The sequence below is a fragment of the Artemia franciscana genome, chromosome 4 (genome assembly GCF_032884065.1).
Source record: "Artemia franciscana chromosome 4, ASM3288406v1, whole genome shotgun sequence".
NCBI classification, from domain to species: Eukaryota; Metazoa; Arthropoda; class Branchiopoda; order Anostraca; family Artemiidae; genus Artemia; species Artemia franciscana.
The window spans coordinates 17,841,194-17,860,178 of record NC_088866.1 but is presented as its reverse complement, the minus strand read 5'-3'; the positions used below and the strand labels follow the sequence as shown (position 1 = coordinate 17,860,178).

Here is an 18,985-nt window from a genome sequence, read left to right as displayed (position 1 = left end):
TCACTTATTCCCCTTAGTGACTTAGTCTTCTTAACTTTAATTTTCAAACCTATTCTAGCACCATGAACTCACAAAACCTCTGAAAGTTCATTCATTTTGCTTAGAGTTTCATCTAGGATACCTAAATCGATGCCAAGATTCGTGGCACAAGTAACTCCGATTTTATGATTGCCGAAACCCTTCTTAAAGAGGTTTAGAAGCGCCTCTCTAATGATTATCTCTGGAAGTCTGTTCCACCACAGCTGATGACCGACTAAACCTTTTTAATGAATATACCTGCCCATAAATACGCACAAGAGGAATACCTCATCCGGAGGTTGACTTCGATGATTCCCTTTCAGGAAAATCGAAAAATCTGGTTCAATACTTAATTTTTTTTTATGTTTTTGACCCCAGCCCTCAAGGGTTGGATTGATATTTTTTCCTGCTCATTCTCGGTTGAAGGAATTATTTTACGAGTGGCTTAACGAGTTGGACTACTGGCCTTAGCTCTGCAGGATTAAAGTCGAAGTTTTGTTCCTAGAAAAAAATCATGTACATATATAATACTCATATTTGCAACGTTAAAAAGCTCCTGAAGTTAGTAAGAAGTTAGTGAGCAGTTGCGGTTCTGGCCTCTCTTGAGCCCGGGGCATAATCTTGATCCCCCCCCCCCTGCCTCCCAAAATTTTCATGCCAAATTTTAACAAAATTTTCATTTATGAACGAAATATTTGTTTAAATCTGACTTTTCTTACTTTATCCTCTACAAAATTATTAATTATCTCGTCACAATTTTTGCTTTTGACTCTTCATGTTTTATGCTCATTAACGCCAAATCATTTAGTCACTCCTGGCCCATAGTCGATCTGACTTTTTTTAATTGATGTACGTGCTTAACCCCCCTCCCCCCAAATACCAAAGAAGTGAAGACAACTGTGAACAGTTTGAAAAATGGATTTGCATATGGAGTCGATCGGATAACGGTAGAGATGCTGAATACATAATTTTGTGTCTGCATAACTGTTTAGACTGCTCTCCTAGTGGTTGTCTGGAATAACAAAGCTATCCTAAAAGATTGGAACAGGGGCATACTGGTCAAAATCTCCTAGAAGGGCGATGCGCTAATCTCTGACATTTGAAAGGGCATCAAATTTTGACCTGGTGGGTTTTGCTCTGATCTTGTTTTCATTCTTGGACTAATGGCTGCACAGTTTCCGACAATATATATATATATATATATATATATATATATATATATATATATATATATATACAAGCTTCATTGATTTTGAAAAGGCATTTGATTCTGTTGATCAGAAGATTCTATTGAAGATTTGGATTATTACGGATTGCCTGATAAACTAGTCAAAATGAAAATTCACTCTATGAAGATACTGAATCTTTTGTGCTCACAGAAAATTGGGATGTCCTTTCTTTAAGATAATGTCTGGTGCCAAACACGGATGTTTCCTATCCGCATTCCTGTTTTTTATTGTTATGGACTACATTCTAAAGCAGTCTTCAGACTCGACTGAATTTTTGCAGCCGACAAATCTCTAACCTGGACTTCGCTAATGACATTGGTTCTTCTCGGAAAAGTGAAAGATTGACTGTAGGAAATATTCTATGCGCTTGAAGTTCCGCCTCATCAATATCGATGTGATGTGCATTCTCATCTATTCAAGTGAATGCTGGAAACTAAATGTCCAACTAGAGAAACGCGCCTTACCCTGTGAAAGCATGTGCCTTAGAAGAATACTGAACATATTATGGCAGGAAAAGGTCACTAACACAGAAGTTTGTCAGAAAACCGGTCAACCATAAGTAACTGACCCCTTGAATCGTTGGAGATGGGCGTACCTTGGTCACTTCCTTTATATGCCAGAAAATCGACTCCCGTGTACATGTACATTTTATGAGTGGTGCCCTGAAGGGAGGCGCAAAAGAGGTCGTCCGAGACACACTTTGTGAGGACAATAGGAGCAGGACTTGACTTTAGGGGAGCTGTTTCTTCAACCCCAGTAGGATGACGTTAGGGCTGCAGCTCAGCTCCGTGATGTCTGGCCAGATTTCGCAGATGCCCTGTATGCCATTCCTGGATCTGAAGGGTCTTAGGTAAAAAACCTCTCATTACTGGCCACCGACACAGTAATCACTGATACTATTTGATTGGTAACTCTTACGTTTGCGAAGACTCCTTCATCTCCGCATTGCGGAATTAATTCTAACAGATCTGAAGGTTTTTTTTAATGAAATGTGTCGATTTCGAATTATTTTCTTCCTGTCTTGGAGTTTGTGGAATAACTGAAAGGGATCTAAATTATCGCAATATTTACTTTTACTGCTACTTACTTTTATTTTCAAGGAATGGTGACGAAGATATAAAATTGCTTATATTTACTTATTATTACTGCCAACTTATTATTATATTTACATTATTATTTACTGCCAACTGCGCCGTCTGCTTTATTGTAATAAAAATAATACTTCATCAATTACAAAGTAATTGCAGCTGGTAGATTCAATTTGCAAACGCTTGATTGTAGTTTATAAGTCAGTGGTGCCCCAGCAGAAGAGGTTATTCATGCTCGATCATTGGCTTGACGCAGCCGATGTTCAATGGTATTATTATAAGTATTAATAATAATTGTAAAATAATAATAATAAAATAAATGAATATTAAGAAGACTAAGTCACTAAAGCTAGGAATAAGTGAAGATGAAAAGGTGACGTTGGGCAACGAAAAGATTGATCAGGTGGGAAGCGTCACTTACCTTGGTAGTATTATTAGTAAAGACGGTGGGAGGAGTAAAGATGTTAAAAGTAGAATAGGCAAAGCTCAGGGCGTTTTTTTTTCAAAGTTAAAACAAGTTTGGAAGAAAAGGAAGATAAGTCTGCAAACCAAGATTAGAATATTAGAAGCTACAGTGATGGCAGTGGCCAAATATGGCTCTGAAGCATGGGTTGTCCGAAAAGTGGATGGAAATTTGCTAAATGTTTTCCAGAAAAATTGTCTACGGATTGTTCTGGGTACCCGGCTGACTGACCGTATTTCAAACAGTAGGCTGTACAAAAATGTGGTTCAATCCCTCTCTCTGGGGCTATAATGAAAGAAAGGTTGAGATGGCTAGGGCACGTTGTGTGGATGAAGGATGAAAGATTGCCAAAGATTGCCAAAGATTGTCCTTTTTGGCCAACCGTATAGGGCTAAACGGAAAGCAGATCATCCTCGTCATGGGTGGGAGGACGTCATAGAGCAAGATTTAAAGGAAATGGTAACATCCTGGGAGGTTGTAAGAAGAGGAACTTTGAATAGATTGGGATGGAGGAGGAACGTGCGTAGTTGTGTTGGCCTCAGGCTGCTTTGTGCTGCGGTGAGTTGTTAGTAGTAGTAGTAATAACAACAGTTTATTTTAACTCACTGTAGAGTATGTGTAAATAATGGACTAACACTAAAAAGGAAGAAAAGCAGTCACTAATGAAAAAATCTGGATTAGATTTTGATTTTGGCCCAACCGAAAACTAGCATCCTGACTGATCTTTACTTGCCAACTTCAAGCAAGGACGAAATTGCTGCTTCACCATAAAGACCCGCAAGGTGCCTAATCCGCTAAACAGGCGCCAAATAGTAAAAACTCGCAATTTCTAAAATAATCAACCCTCATTTGTACAAAATCTTGCTTAGTAAAAAGTGCATACAGCCAAGAAGCAGATAAAATTGGTTGATTACAAAGACTGCATTATAGTTTAGCGAGACCGTGCCGATCAAAACGGTCATGGTTTACAATAATTATTTTCCAATCACCAGCTTTAAGCTTATCGTTTGAAAAACAAATGAAATTACATTGAATGTTGTCTACAGATATCACGTATGGATATACCAAGCTATTTAATGAGAGGGTCACTAGGTATCATAAAAGTAGTATAAGCAAGGGGAATAGCAGTAGCACGTCAAAAAGTAACTTCACATTTTGAAGAACTCATGACAGGTCTAGACCTTCTTTTAGAACGACTAATCAGAAGGTCATCAGCATATGCTAAAATATAAGCATTTATTAGCCAAGGTTTTGCAACGTATGACAACTTCCGGCTTAAAAGTCAAGATGATCTCATTGTAATCAATTGACAAGGTGAGGAAAGATTTGGGGATATGTAGCAAGTTTAGAAGGCCTGAAATTCTGGTCTTACCAATGGATTCGGTTTTGAAAGTGAAATTTTTGGTTAATTTCTCACCTGTTCTGCATTACGGAGCTCTATCTTAGTACCCAGGCTTTCTTTTGGCATATATCTGGTTTCTTAGTCAAACTATTTTAGTTTGATGGCTCTGGCTCACCTAGTGGACTTCATTAAGCCATAGCAGCCATTTCTTACTGCTGAGGGGTTCAGACAACTTCTTCCAGAACGACTTTCTTTTGGCACCCCATCACGTAACTTTTTTATATAAAATTATTTCTAAACATTGTCTTGACGGTGTATCTGTCTGTATCTAAACTTTTAGTATATCTGCCTCTTCTTATTTTAGCCGTTATGGCTCTGTGCTGTACTTAGCAGCCGAAGGCCTTATGTTACTAGTCCATAATTGTGAATAAAGCTACATTATTAAATACGAGATTATATAAATTCTCCATGGGTAGAATGCACAACCTTGGCTTTATGCTTATTCTGTCGTAGATATTGTGTGTCCTCAATCTTTTCTCTTCTTATCTTATGTTGTTTTCTATCAATAAATAGAAGACGCGTGGAGATCGGTCATAAGAGCTTTATTTGGTTTCTTGTCACTAGTGCCCAATTCTGTATCCAGAATTTTTGGTCGGGAGTGGGAGGTACAAGAAAATGCTTCAAAAACTTATTTATATGCATTTTTATGGGTCGGAAAACATTTCGGGGGGGGGAGGTTCAAGCTCCCAAGCCACCCCTTTCGATACGGTGTTGTTGGTGCCTTAAAAAAATAAGGCAATCCATAAGGTATTAATCAGAAAAGGTATTTTAATAAGCTCTTCGCAATATATATTGCATTTGAAGCTGATTTAACATGTTATCTGCTCGCCTAATGATATTCCCATTTTTTTTCTTTTTGGCTTTTCTACGTGGCAAATCACACTGATTGTTACGTCGAAAATAATTTAGAATTTCTTGAATAGTTAAAGCACAAGACTTAATGTTGTCTTATTTCTATACCATTTGTTAAAAGAGTCCCATCGATTAACTCCACTTGTTAATATGTGATAGATTTTAGTATCAACAAACCGTTTTTAACTTCTTGTAATCTCGAGGAAATTTCTTTCGAATTAGATTTAATTATTTAAAAGTGCGAAAAAATGGCAACGGAAAATTAAATGGCGTTATTAGCTATTTTGACTAACACTGCAGCGAAAAATTAAATGGTGTTATTAGCCAATTTGACTAACTCTGTACTGAAATTTAATAAAGATCAAATTTACTATTTTACTACTGAGTTTAAATTTGAATCAAAGTTTGCTTAAAATTTAGTCCATACCCGAATACAAAAAAACGAAAAACACAAGTCTAATTTTTTTTCTAGATTATTGACACGGCATAATGAATACAAGCAATTTAAGGTCTTTGTCCATTTTCTCTAATATTTGCTTTAGAGACCCGATCGATTTTATATTGTACCCCATGCAATATCAAAGAGGGGGCCACGGAGTTTGGATCCCCTCCCCAAAACATCCTCTGACTTGTCAAACCGTAACAAAAATGCATATAAACAAACTTTTTAGGTGTTTTTAAGGTTTTTGAAAACACTTTAAAGACAAGTTTTTTTTATTGCCCCCCCCCCTTTCCTCACAATTTCTTGGTAGTTCTAAATAATTGTACTGCTTATGAATAGGGTATATTCTTGTATGAAAATCCTTTTTTTTTTGCTCTAGAAGTAGAAATATTACATCCTCAGGTAAACTATTTTGCCTCCTACCTCTACCTCTTTGCCTCCTACCTCTTGAGTATAATTCAGAAACGTTTTTTTGGGGGGAGGGTAGGGGGAACTTGCTTGGGGCGCAAATTTTAGAGGAGCAAAATTTCAAATAAATAATTTAACGGTTATAATAATTTTTTAATTTTTTAAATTGTATTTTTATTAAATAAAGTAGAGGGCGCAGTTATTAAATGAAAATAGTTAATAAATTATTAATTAATTAATAAAAATAATTAAGTAATGATAATTGTACAATAATTAAAATAATTAACAGCGATTTATAATTTAAATAATAAATTAAAAATAATCAGAAATAATTTATTAATTAATTAATAAATTGAAAACGGTTTTGTTAACAAATGTAAATTTTTGTTAAAATTCGGGCTGAAAATGTTGTGGGTGACAGGGCAGGGGTGCTAATCAAGATTTTGCCCCGGGTGCAGGAGATGTCAGAACCGCCACTGGTATAATCCTGCCTGTCCTCATGTATTTGAAGAACAGGAATCATGACATCTACTTAATTTGTTTCTTTGAACTTCTGAAGCGTTCCTTCTAAGGCAATTGAAGCGCAAAAAGAAACAAACTCATGGGAGGAGTCAATTGATTAGAACATTTAGGTAGTTTAGAAAAACATTATAAAATGCAGGGGTGTTGTCTCGTTTTTTTTTTTACGACTTGAGATCTGTTTTTGGATGTGAAAGCCATATAGTTTTCAGTTGCATCCTGGATATCTTATAAAGAGTGTCTTGTGTTTCAAAAAGTGGCATTGTTGAAAGAAGTTACTGAAGGTTTTGAATTAAGAGCCGTTTCCATTAGGGGCACTATTTTAGATGAAAGGGAGTGGATCTACGAGAAGTCTTCTGATCAGGCCTGATTTCATGGTTACGTGGATAAATCTGTCCCTGGGGGAAATTATCATGAAAAAAACATTTCCAGGAGGGGAGGGCGTTAGGTTTAGAAACGTTTTGTTTTGCCAGAGAAGTGACAAATCCTTCTCGAATTTTACCTAATACTACACCTTTTCTATATTTTTAGTCTTATGGGCCAACAACTGGTCTACCTTACCCTCTCCTTTTTTAGTGCACAGTCCTACTTTGATGTATTTATATGCTCTAATAGCTGAAAATCGCATTTCAGCTTCTTTTTTTTAGTAATCATTACAAGGCATACTATGAAATTAAAATATTTCCCAACTTTGTCCGTTGGAGACTTCCCCTCGAACAGGGGTGTACTCAATGGCTGTTAGGACCGGGTCCAGCCCCCAAATTCTAAATTTTCCTGATTTTCTGGGCACCTCTTATTTAAATTTGTCAAATTTCTTATATTTTTATTATTGGATCTTCAATCTTTTACTTGCCCCCTCTCCTTCTGAAAAATCCTGGGTGCGTGTCTGCCCTCCCAGTGCTTATATTGTTATGATTCTGTCTCTATTTGCCGTATATTGCACTAACTTTAGGGGGGTTTACCAATATGATCCTTATCCCCTAAATATGAGCTCCCCTCCAAGGAAAGCTTATACACAAAAACTTGAATGTGTTATAGTTAAATGCTTCTTTTATTTATTAAATTTTATTATTCGCAGATTAAACTTAACTCGACAGAGTGCATTGACAACCCAAAACCCCCTAAAACCCTAGGAAAAGGCTTCATTGTCCCAAGTCCGTAACTACGGTTATGGGAAGATAGTTTCCACAATTCTTTTTATGGCACTTGGTATTAACCAAGTGACAGATAGCGATCGCAAATTCTGTCGGTCTGTCTGTCGGTCTGTCTGTCCCGGTTTTAATACTTTAGGCACTTCCAGGTAAGCTAGGACGATGAAATTTGGCAGGTGTATCAGGGACCGGACCAGATTAAATTAGAAATAGTCGTTTTCGCGATTTGACCATCTGAGGGGCTGGGGGAGTGGGGGGTCGGTTAATTCGGAAAAATAGAAAAAATGAAGTATTTTTAAATTACGAACGGGTGATGGGATCTTAATGAAATTTGATGTTTGGTTGGATATCGTGTCTCAGAGTTCTTATTTTGAATCCCGACCAGATCCGGTGACATTGGGGGGAGTTGGGGGGAGAACCTAAAATCTTGGAAAATGCTTAGAATGGAGGGATCGGGATGAAACTTGGTGGGAAAAACAAGTAGAAGTCCTAGATACGTGATTGATATAACCGGAATGGATCTGCTCTGTTTGGGGGAGTTGGGGGGACGGGGTTAATTCTGAAAATTAGAAAAAATGAGGTATTTTTAACTTACGAAGGAGTGATCGGATCTTAATGAAATTTAAAGTTTGGAAGAATATCGTGTCTCAGAGTTCTTATTTTAAATCCCGACTGGATCCGGTGACACTGGGGGGAATTGGGGGGGACCTAAAATATCGGAAAACGCTTAGAGTTGAGGAATCGGGATGAAACTTGGTGTAAAAATAATCCTACGTCCTAGATACGTGATTGAAATAACCGGAACGGATCTGCTCTCTTTGGTGGAGTTGGGGGAGGAGGGTTAATTCTGAAAAATTAAAAAAATGAGGTATATTAACTTACGAAGGAGTGATCGGATCTTAATGAAATTTGATGTTTAGAAGGATATTGTGTCTCAGAGCTCTTATTTTAAATCCCGACCGGATCCGGTGAAGGGGAAGTTGGGGGGGGGGGTGGCGGAACCTAAAATTTTGGAAAACGCTTAGAGTGGAGGGATCGGGATGAATTTTGGTGAGAAAAATAAGCACAAGTCCTAGATACGGGATTGACATAACCGGAACGGATCTGCTCTCTTTGGGGGAGTTTGGGGGGGGGGGGAGGGTTAATTCTAAAAAATTAGAAAAAATAAGGTATTTTTTACTTACGAAAAAGTGATCCTATCTTAATAAAATTTCATATTTAGAAAGACCTCGAAACTCTGATCTCTTATTTTAAATCCCGACCGAATCCAGTATCATTTTTTTTGGGGGGGGGCGGAAAACTTGGAAAACGCTTAAAGCGGAGAGATCGGGATGGAACTAGGTGGAAAGAATAAGCACAAGTCCAAGATAGGTGACTGACATAACCGGACCAGATCCGCTCTCTTTGGTGGAGTTGGGGGGGGGGGGAGTAATTCGGAAAAATTAGAAAAAATGAGATATTTGTAACTTACGAACGGGTGATCAGATCTTAATGAAATTTGATATCTAGAAGGATCTTGTGCTTTAGAACAATCATTTTAAATCTCGACCAGATCCGGTGACATTGAAGAGAGTTGGAGGGGGAAACCGAAATTCTTGGAAAACGTGAAAATCGAGGTATCTTACGAATGGGTAATCGGATATAAATGAAACTTGATATATAGAAGAATCTTATGTCTCAGATGCTCTATTTTCAATTTGAATCTGATCCGGGGACGTAGAGGGCTGGAGAGGGAAACAGAAATCTTGGAAACCGGAAATCTTGGAAAACCCTTAGAGTGGAGAGATCGGGATGAAACTTAATGAGAAGAATAAGCACAAGTTATAGATACGAGATTGATATAGTTAGTACAGATCCGTTCTCTTTGAGGGAGCTGGGGGTTGTTAATTTGGAAAAATCAGAAAAATTGAGGTATTTTTAACTTAAGAATAGGTGACAGGATCTTAATGAAATTTGATATTTAGAAGGAACTCATGTCTCAGAGCTCTTATTTCAAATCCCGACCAGATCTTTAGACATTTGGGGGAGTTGGAGGGGGAAACCGGAAATCTTGGAAAAAGCTTATAAATATCGTAGATACGTGATTGACGTAGCCGGACTGAATCCGCTCTCTTTGGTGGAGTTAGGTGGTGGGGCTCAGTGCTTTGGCGAGTTAGGTGCTTCTGGACGTGCTAGGACGATGAAAATTGGTAGGTTCAAAAATTACTTCGTATATGAAAGGGGCTGCTTCCTCATCTACGCCCCGCTCTTTACGCTAAAGTTTTTTACTGTTTTAAAAAGTAGAGTTAAAAGAGTCAAACTTTAGCGTAAAGAGCGGGGTGTTGAGGAGGAAGCAGCCCCTTTCATATACGAAGTAATTTCTGTTCGTTTTAAGTTTTAATGTCGCTCCTTACTTTCTGTTAAAAAAACTTGTTTTTTTTTTTTATTTAATATTCCTATAGGTCAATCCTATTTAGAGACTCAAAGTAACATATAGTGGTTCTCTGATATTTTTAGATTTATAATTGTGTTGAAGTTCATTCAAAGAAACTGACTCAGAGGAAATTGTTTATCATAAGTCCTATCTGGCACGTGCCTTGTCCCTAGGAATTCCTGGCACATAATCTTTTTCAAAACACCTCAGTAACTTTTTCCATTTTAATGTCATCAGTTATTTTGTTGTGTTACGTTCTTTTTGTTAGAATATACCTTGTACGTATTGTGTATAGACCATGAATGGGTGTAAAATGACCGAAACTTATGCTGATCCAATGGATGTACTTTGTAGTTCTCCGTTTGAAAAGAATCTTAGTAAGAATTTTTCTATGATTGGTTGAACTTTTTTCTTTACTATCGTACTTCAATGCGAAAGGCTGCTTTGTCAGAGACAAGCACCATACTCTACTTCATCTCCGATCTTGTATTTGATTTTAATTCAGTTTCGGTGCAGTCTTAATATTTGCGCTCAAAAATAATATTCGTATAGCTAAGTGACTGCAATTTGAATTCTAATGATCACCAGGCACGTTTTCGGAAGGAAGAGCCTACCATTGAAGTTGGTCTTTTTTATCGTCCAACAGCAAGCAAACTGAGGTTTTGGTTTCTTTCATTTAACCCTTGATTCACTCTGCTGCGTTTTCGCGCAGAAACGGTCGTTTTTGTGCCACCCGTCAAATTTCGTCCGTTTTTTTTTTGCTGCAGGTTTATGCGTCATAACTGCTCAACGGCTGCCCTGAAATATTTCTACTGAGCTGTTGAAAACGCATCCGTTATTTTGAATTGAAAGTTCTTTTGAACCTTACAATACACATAACTGAGAAACTAATTGTATTTATGAGAAGTCATCCATTAATATATGGCCGAGGACATGGGGATCTTTCGAAGAAACATTTAATCCTCAAGGTCTTGGGACCTAAATTAATTAAGCGCAACTAGCCTGGGTTATTACAAGCTAGCATTTTGAATACTTTTCTTGGTTTCTAGGACTTGATTTAGCATTTTCCTATGCCTGTGTTGTTTAAATATCTCTTAATAGTTTCCACGCTTCAGCATAAAACAAGTAGGAATAGTCACCCATTAGAGCTTTAATTAAACCTTAAAGCGCTATTTGTTGAGGTTGTTTTTCTTGTGAATGAGGTGTTTTCTTGACAGCTAAAAATCATCAAGTTATCAAGTTGTAACTGTAGATAATTATTTGTATAAGTGTTTGGTTTGTAATTATTTTTCCAGTGAAGTGATAATTTCTCAAATTTTCGAATTGACCCTGGATGAATGAAATATAAAAATAATGATTGTAATAAAATTTTTGCGGCTTGGATTTATTTTTTGACGTAAATGATTTTTTTTTTCATTTCTTTAATGCTTCTGTACTGCTAAAAATTCTTAAATATTAAACTGCTCTAAGTTAATGTCAGTAAGTCAGAATTCCTCAATTATCATATTGTAACTTAAATTTCAAATACATACAACCGACATGTACAAATTATCACATTGTAACTTATTTTTACATAATTTTAAATGATATAGCTTGTAATTTCTTTTCTGTGGGTTAGATACTTCCTAAAATTTCTTTTTTTTTGTGACTGTATCTGAAAAGTGAATATTCTTTTAAATTAATATTTCAAGCACGATAATTATACATAGATATTTAAAGCTTGTATGTTTTTTGTGTCGGAGGCTTTCTCTAAAGCTAGAATTCACCAAATTGTACCATGTAGTTTGCAGTAATTAAACAACAGAATGTCAGAGCTATTTTTTGGTTATTTTTTTGGGGGGGTGGTGGTGGTCAAACTTGCCCCCTAGACACGGTCTTGATGATTAGCCAAGTATAAATACTTTATAGTCGGTATTTTTTTTTATCAGAGAAGGAAAATAAAATGTTTCCCTGTTTTGTTTTTATGGGCTCCAGCTAAAAGAAAAATTAACGAACGGGTCTATTAAAAAAGGATCCATTTCGGTATTATGAACTTTAATCTAAAAGAACATGTTTTTTTTCTTGATCTTAAATTCTTTAAATTTCCTTCGGGTTTCTAAAATTTATGCATATTCCATATAGGAAAAAAATTCATAAAGATTTGAATTTTTGGCTTGTTTTCCTAAATTCACTGACTTTTTTGATTGAATCTTAGTTTGTCAAGTTAGTTTTTGGTATTTATTTTTGCCAGGGAGCAAAACCTCGGGAGGGCAGCCAATGTGATAAAGGTGCCAATAATTGACCAAATTGACAAATTTATTCTAAAAAAAATAATAAAAAAAAGAATGAGTGCGCCAGAAAAATCTTGAGGGTCAAGACTCCTTTTCTTCAAATCACCCAACCATTTTTTTTTTATTAATGCAACTATGGCTTAGATCAATTTGATATCTATAAATAATAGTTCGAGTAGCGATATCTATGCTATGTAAAGCCCAGTTTGTTTTGCGCCCCTTAGATATACGTATAACAATCTAATTCATAAATTCCCCCAAAAAATATACTTTTTAGTATATTTTTATTGTGAAAACGAGTTTAAAAAAAAACACATTAATTATTAGTGACTTGAATGGTTTCTTTATAGTCCCACTGTCTAGTGTAATAAGAGTCTTATACATTCTACATTTTTGGAAGCTTGTATGTAAATTACGGAGAAATGCTTTTGCTTTTTCGCGATTTATATATTAAACGAATAGGAGAAACCACGCCTCCTTATTCTTTGTTAGTCCTCCTGTTTGTAGCTGATGTAATACGGGTAGATGAGAACACGCATTCCCATCCTTCCAAACCTATAACCATTTTGAACCTCTTGTCTGGTATGTCTTCAATGCTAAGCTGTAAAAGAAAATAGAACTGCGATTCACTTTAGTGTTAGTAGCGCTATTCAATTTATTCACACAACTGTTCAAAAGTGAAGAACACGCATTATTGTTGGTTTCAGCTGAGACAAGTTACTACAACAAGCCTGGGACTCGCTTCATAGCTATGAAACGGGAATTCCTTCCTCTTAAAGCTCGGAATAAAGTGGTCAGTCAACTAACGAATTATTTGTTGAAACTCCTCCTACTAATGTTCAAGGCTTTCAACTTTGAAGGGTCTCTAATTTCAGTAATCAGACGATTGATGAAAAATATTAAGGGGACTGGTAGATGAAAACAAATTTTCTGAAAATCATTGCCTGTCTAGATCATTTTTCTCACGGGAAAATGGTAGCATACCAATATTCAGAAAACTATTGAGTGCTGTTTTTGACAAAGAAACTACAGATAAATACACAATTACCGCTCGTTTAATAAGATTAATAATCACCTCTTTCAACTCACACTCAGAGATCATTTTTTGGGACTGCCCTCTAATGATTAAATGTTAGTCATGTATATTATTTCTATGTTTAGTTATTCCTATTTTATTCTTATTTCTATTCTATTCTTAGCTATTCCTAATTATTCTTATTTCTATGTTATAATTAATAAGATTAATTTGTAACTATATTTTGCAGGAATGAAAGTTTTCTGTATTACTAATTACCCAATTTTTGAATTGCAAATAAGAATAACTAAACATAGAAATAATATACATGACTAACATTTAATTATTAGGGGGCAGTCCCAAAAAATGATCTCTGAGTGCGAGTTGAAAGAGGTGAAAGTCTGATTTTGACACAGTGAACTTCTTTCGATCCTTCTATTGTAAAACGTTTCCTTGATGGCTGTTTTTAAACAATCTATTTTCCCTGGGGCTACACACTATGTGTTACTTCAAGAAAAATTCTTTTAAGGGGCTTTTAGCCGTTCCCTATTAAGATGAGTCTCCTCAAATTTATACATATTGTAACTTGGGGTCATATGTGTGCTTAGGATAAAAAGGGTATTAGAGTGCCCTCCGCGACTGTTTGAGGCTCAAAACAGAACTATATCTCATAAAATGCGTTCGATCGAGACCTCTCTCAAAATTCTGTATAGTGTGGCGTGAATGTAGCTAAGAACGGTGGAAAATGTTGCTGCGTAGTGGGATTTGGCGTAGCGTGATGGAATGCGGCATGGAATGGCAAGGCGTTGGAGAGTGTAAAGGTGGCAATCGGAAGATGTGTACCAATTTTTGGAGACAGGGCAGCCCCTCTTATGGATGTTAATAAGCATTTGATCATAAATTAACAATTGGCTTGCATAACTATAGTTAGAGACCTGTAATTATTTCTCACATTTAAAGGTACACAGTGATTTTCAGAGGCTTTCCTGGTAAACCCATAAACCAAAATAGTTTTTCTCCGTGGCTTATTATATTTACTCAATCTTAACTTATTTAATAATATTTTAGATGCATTACTTGCTGATCTGCAGAAGACAGTTGAGCCGAACGTAAGTGGTAAACATGTCTTATCGGAAACGTTTGAGTACCGAACCGGTGAACAGGTAAGTTTTTTCCTGTTTTATTGCGGTATACTGGTCATGCGCTCGGTTATTCTGTAACATATTGTTTGTAAATGACGACTTGTATTTATTGACGACATGACTGCCTGTCCATGGATTATTCTTTATGGTTGATTGTGTATGGCTATGCTGTTTGACCTATGTGGTTGTATGGATGAGTAGGGTTAAGGCCTCATTCAAGTGCTGGTCTATATTAATAACTAATTTAGGAAAACAGTTTTCCCTTTCTCCTTCTATCTCCTTTCTTTTTTTTTCTTTTTTTTTTAATGTGTTTGTGCTGTTGCATTGATGATTTCTCTTTTCGTTATATGATATAGCATGTCTTGATTAAGTGGAGATAAGAAATCAGGGATCATGTTTACTGTACCATAGTGTGCCTTACCGGCTGATCGGATTCCTATTGGATACGAAAGAAAAAAGAAGACTTTAAACTCTTCTTCTTTTAACAATAGGTCTTTTCAGAGTGTTTTTGTCTGTCATCGCCGAGAGCAGTGGTTCGCAAACTGTGATATGCGTACCCCTTGGGGGTACACGAAATTGTTTAGGAGGTACGCGACCGGCCAACAAAAAATAAAACAACCCTTTAACTCTAAGACTGGCAAAGTTGTCAAAATTGTTCCTTTCTGACTCTCAAGCGGTTTCAGTTGGGACACGGTGACGTTTACGTCCCACTGAGGCTTAGTCATCAGAGTGGCTGTGCAGGCCAGCCAGTCTCTCGTATCACTGTATTGCCTGTTGTTACAAGCTCGCTCTCAGTATTATGCTATTTCTGTGTTGTGTTGCGTTATTCTGCGGACAGTCAAACCTGTTCAAACTCCACTCCAGTGTAATTTAGGTACGTAAGTTAATTTTATAATAAAGATTAACAATGGATAAATGACTCCTGATGAAAGTAGTCCTGAACGCCTTGTTACTAATAAGCAGTCCAATGGAAAAAAAAAACAAAAAAAAAACTGGCAAATGAATCTAAAAGTAAAACAAGAGAATACGACGAGTTGTACTTAAAATTAGGTTTTACTTGGACTGGAAACTAGGACGAGCCTAATCCGCAATGTGTTGTTTTTTTTTATTTTTGTACATCAAATCTATGAAACCTTCTGTCTTAAAACGCCATTTTGAAAGCAAACATGATGATTTAATAAAAAAGGAGTTACAGTACTTTGGACGTCTTTTGAAAGACTTTAAAAGAAGGAAAAACACAATAAAACAGTTTTCTGGCGCAGAACAAAATGAAAGTGCTGTGAAAGAGTCTTACAAAGTTAGTCATTTGATTGTGAGGGCTGGTAAAAACCGTATTATTGGCGAAAACTTAATCCTTCCTGCCGCAGCAGAAACTGTTTCTTGCATGTTTGGAGAAAAAGGGGCGAAAAGAATTGAAACAGTTCCATTATCAAATGATACAGTTTCAGGGAGAATTAGTGATATGGTGTATGACACAAAAGAACAACTTGTCGAAGAAATTCGGGGTAGTCCTTGCTTTTGTATACAACTCGATGAAACCACGGATATCGCTGGCATAGCCTAAATGATCGTTTTTGTACGTGGCATTTTTCAAGATGAAATATTTGAAGATATTTTATTTTGTAAGACATTTAAAACATGGACAAAGGGTGAAGATATTTTCAAGTTGTTAGGTTCTTTTTCTCCCAAAAACCAGCTCGAGTGGAAAAACTGTCTGTCAGGGTGTTTGAATGGTGCCAAGGCTATGAGCAGTCACATCACGGGGCTTGCAAGTCATGCTAAAGAGGTTTCAACTGAATGTAAGCTAACTCATCGTGTTCTTCATTGAGAGGCTTTCATGGCTAAGAACCTCTATGATGAACTTAAAGATGTCCTTTAACAGTGTTAAAATTGTAAACTTCATAGAAACTAGGCCTCAAAAATCTTGTTACTTTAAAATTCTATGCCAGGAAATGGAGAGCCTCCTTGATAACTTACTGCTACATACTGAGGCACGATGGCTTTCTCAGGGAAACATTTTGCCCGTGTATTTGAACTCCACAAAGAATAATTTTTTTTTTTACCGAACACAAATCTCATTTGTCTTCGGTACTTACTGAATTTGATTGGCTTTTGAAGTTGGCTTATTTAAGTGATATTTCTGAAAAATCCAACATCTGGAATTTTTCCATGCAGGGCAGTGTTTCTGATATTTTTTGTGTAGAGAAGGAAACTGATGCAATGGTAAAAAAGATCACTCTGGGAAAAACAAATGGAAAATAACAACTGCGAGCCGTTTGAAAGATTACATGCATTTTTGCAAGATAATGAGAAAAACATCGGATTTCACTGAACTCAAGACTCAAATGAGCCAGTATTTGAATGCATTGAAGACCCGTATAAAGAGTACTTTCTGTCGTTGGAGAAACAGTTAGACTGGATACGTGACCCCTTTTAATGCTGTAACTATGGACACAAACCTGAATACCTTTCAAAAGGAGCCCCTCATTGAAGTCTCATGGGATCCCACGCTGAAAAATAAATATTTGACTGCCGGTATTATACTGTTGGATTTCTCGATCGGTATTGGGAAGGAATACAAAGAACTGTCAAACACTGCTGTTAAATTTCTTGTAGGGTTTTCCACCAGTAATTTATATGAAAAGGGTTTCTCAAGTTCAACCTTTCTGAAAAGTAAATCTAGAAACAAATTAAATATTGAAGATGATTTAAGATTGTTTTTAACTAATTTAGAACCCAATTTCGAGCTCAATGACCAACAAGCTCATCCTTCTCACTTCTAAGAGATTACTCTCTCTCAGATATTACTATTAGCGATTACTATTACATTCGAGAGATTTCTCTTTGAAAGTAAGCACATTTTGTTCTTAAAATTTTGTGTGTTTGTTTTTAAATAAAAATGGTTAAGAAGGATATTTCTATGTTTTTATTTAAAAATGATGCATAATTGAGTTTAAAAGGTTAAGGCTTTTAGATGTGTTTAATATTTGAGCTGTAGTTTCCTTAGTACCAGTAACTAATAAGGGGTACCTAAAATGTTTAGTGGGTAAAAAGGGGTACAGTGTCTAAATAAATTTGAGAACCACTGGCCTAGGGATTGAACGTGAAGGCCTAGCGAATGAAGATCATCGCCCTGTAAACGAGCATGAATACCGATATCTGGCCGAATGTCTTTTAACTCGCTTTCAAATGTAAATTGTGTCCTAATTTATGCATATTGATGTTGGTCACAGTTTTTTATCCGTATTTCTTAGTATACACGCAATGAATGCAATTTAGTGCGATGACTGCCATCTATAGAAGATGCTGGTGTGAGAAATTTTCCAGTTTATATAAATTCCAAATATGCATTTTTCATCAAGGTCAGAGCTACCAGTAAAAAATCAATTGCGTAATATAATTTCCTTATATAAGGGATTCCCTTCACTATCTTTGAAAGCTTTTTTGGAGACAATTCCAAACAAGTATTTCCTATCTGATACAAGTTGCCCATTTTGAATTAGCGGAAATAGCGAAATTTTTCGCACTAAATCTTTTAGGCGGGTTCAGCGTCATTCGTTTTATTTACTCAGTGAAAACATACACTTGAGATTCACAAGATAAATTAAATTTAGACGAACGTAGTTCAAAGGTTAAAAGGAAACAGTCTCTTTCTGTCTGCATTGAGGAAACAAATTAGCAATATTTTAGAACGAAACATTTTTTGAGCTAAGGAGATAAAACACTAAATGATGGAACAATATTTGATAAGCCCTGTCTTAATTGGTGAAATAGGGGCCTGGGGTGGACTAGGGGGACAGGTTGACAAGGGTTACATTTCTCCCAGAAGATCGGACATTGGATTAATTATAGGAGTAGAGGAATAATAAATTCCAATAGGGGAGCCCAAGCTTTGCTGGTGCGCACCGCAAACGCAAATTTTGTATCTGCCCTCTAGGGGTCATAAGAATTCAAAACCTTACGCAAAACTTGAGAAGAGTAGATTATGCTTTGTCGTGATTCATGAATAAGACAGTTAGGAGAGACCACGTCCCCCTCTCCCTCTGAAACAGTAGCCATTCTAAGCCTGTATCTGGGCATTGCTTCATTACTAAGATGGATAAGAAAATAGAACGGCATTCTACTTTACAATTTTTGGCACTGTTCGTCCTCTTCACTTTAATGCTCTAAAACAAAAAATCTTTGCTATCAAAAATTTCCTGTTATGACTAGTCACTACAACAAAAATTGATATTAAACTTTATAAGGAATGTAATAGCAGAAACTATAGCTAAATTAGTTTTATTTGTATTTACAAATTCAGTCGACGTTAGTCCCTAAATTAAATCAAAGCTTAACAGCTCCTAAACTAGCAGAGATCGGTGGATCTGCGTAGGAATGAAATTAATCTTCATTGTTCCCTCCTAGCCAAGTGGTTAGCGCTCCAGACTGGAAATCCTGAGGTCAGGGTTCTGAGTCCTGGTTATTTGGTTTGGAACGGGAATCAGTGGTGTGAATCTGTAAGCTCAGCCAGGGTCGATCCAGCTCTAAATGGCCACCTTGAGAAATCTGTGGTAAAACATGGGAAGCGTCA

General features: G+C 36.4%; 1 protein-coding gene across 13 annotated transcripts in view; it reads left to right on the top strand.

Moving 5' to 3' along the window:
* The window catches only part of LOC136026083 (paxillin-like), a 147,575-nt gene that overhangs the window by 52,836 nt on the left and 75,754 nt on the right, over positions 1-18,985 (top strand). For 12 of the 13 annotated variants that reach the window (XM_065702282.1, XM_065702288.1, XM_065702280.1 and 9 more), the window contains one exon: positions 14,339-14,433. In XM_065702282.1, coding sequence (XP_065558354.1) covers positions 14,339-14,433 — 95 coding nt within the window. Of the gene's footprint in view, positions 1-10,211; positions 10,363-14,338; positions 14,434-18,985 lie in introns of those variants that run through there. The other variant, XM_065702285.1, reaches the window with a different exon arrangement.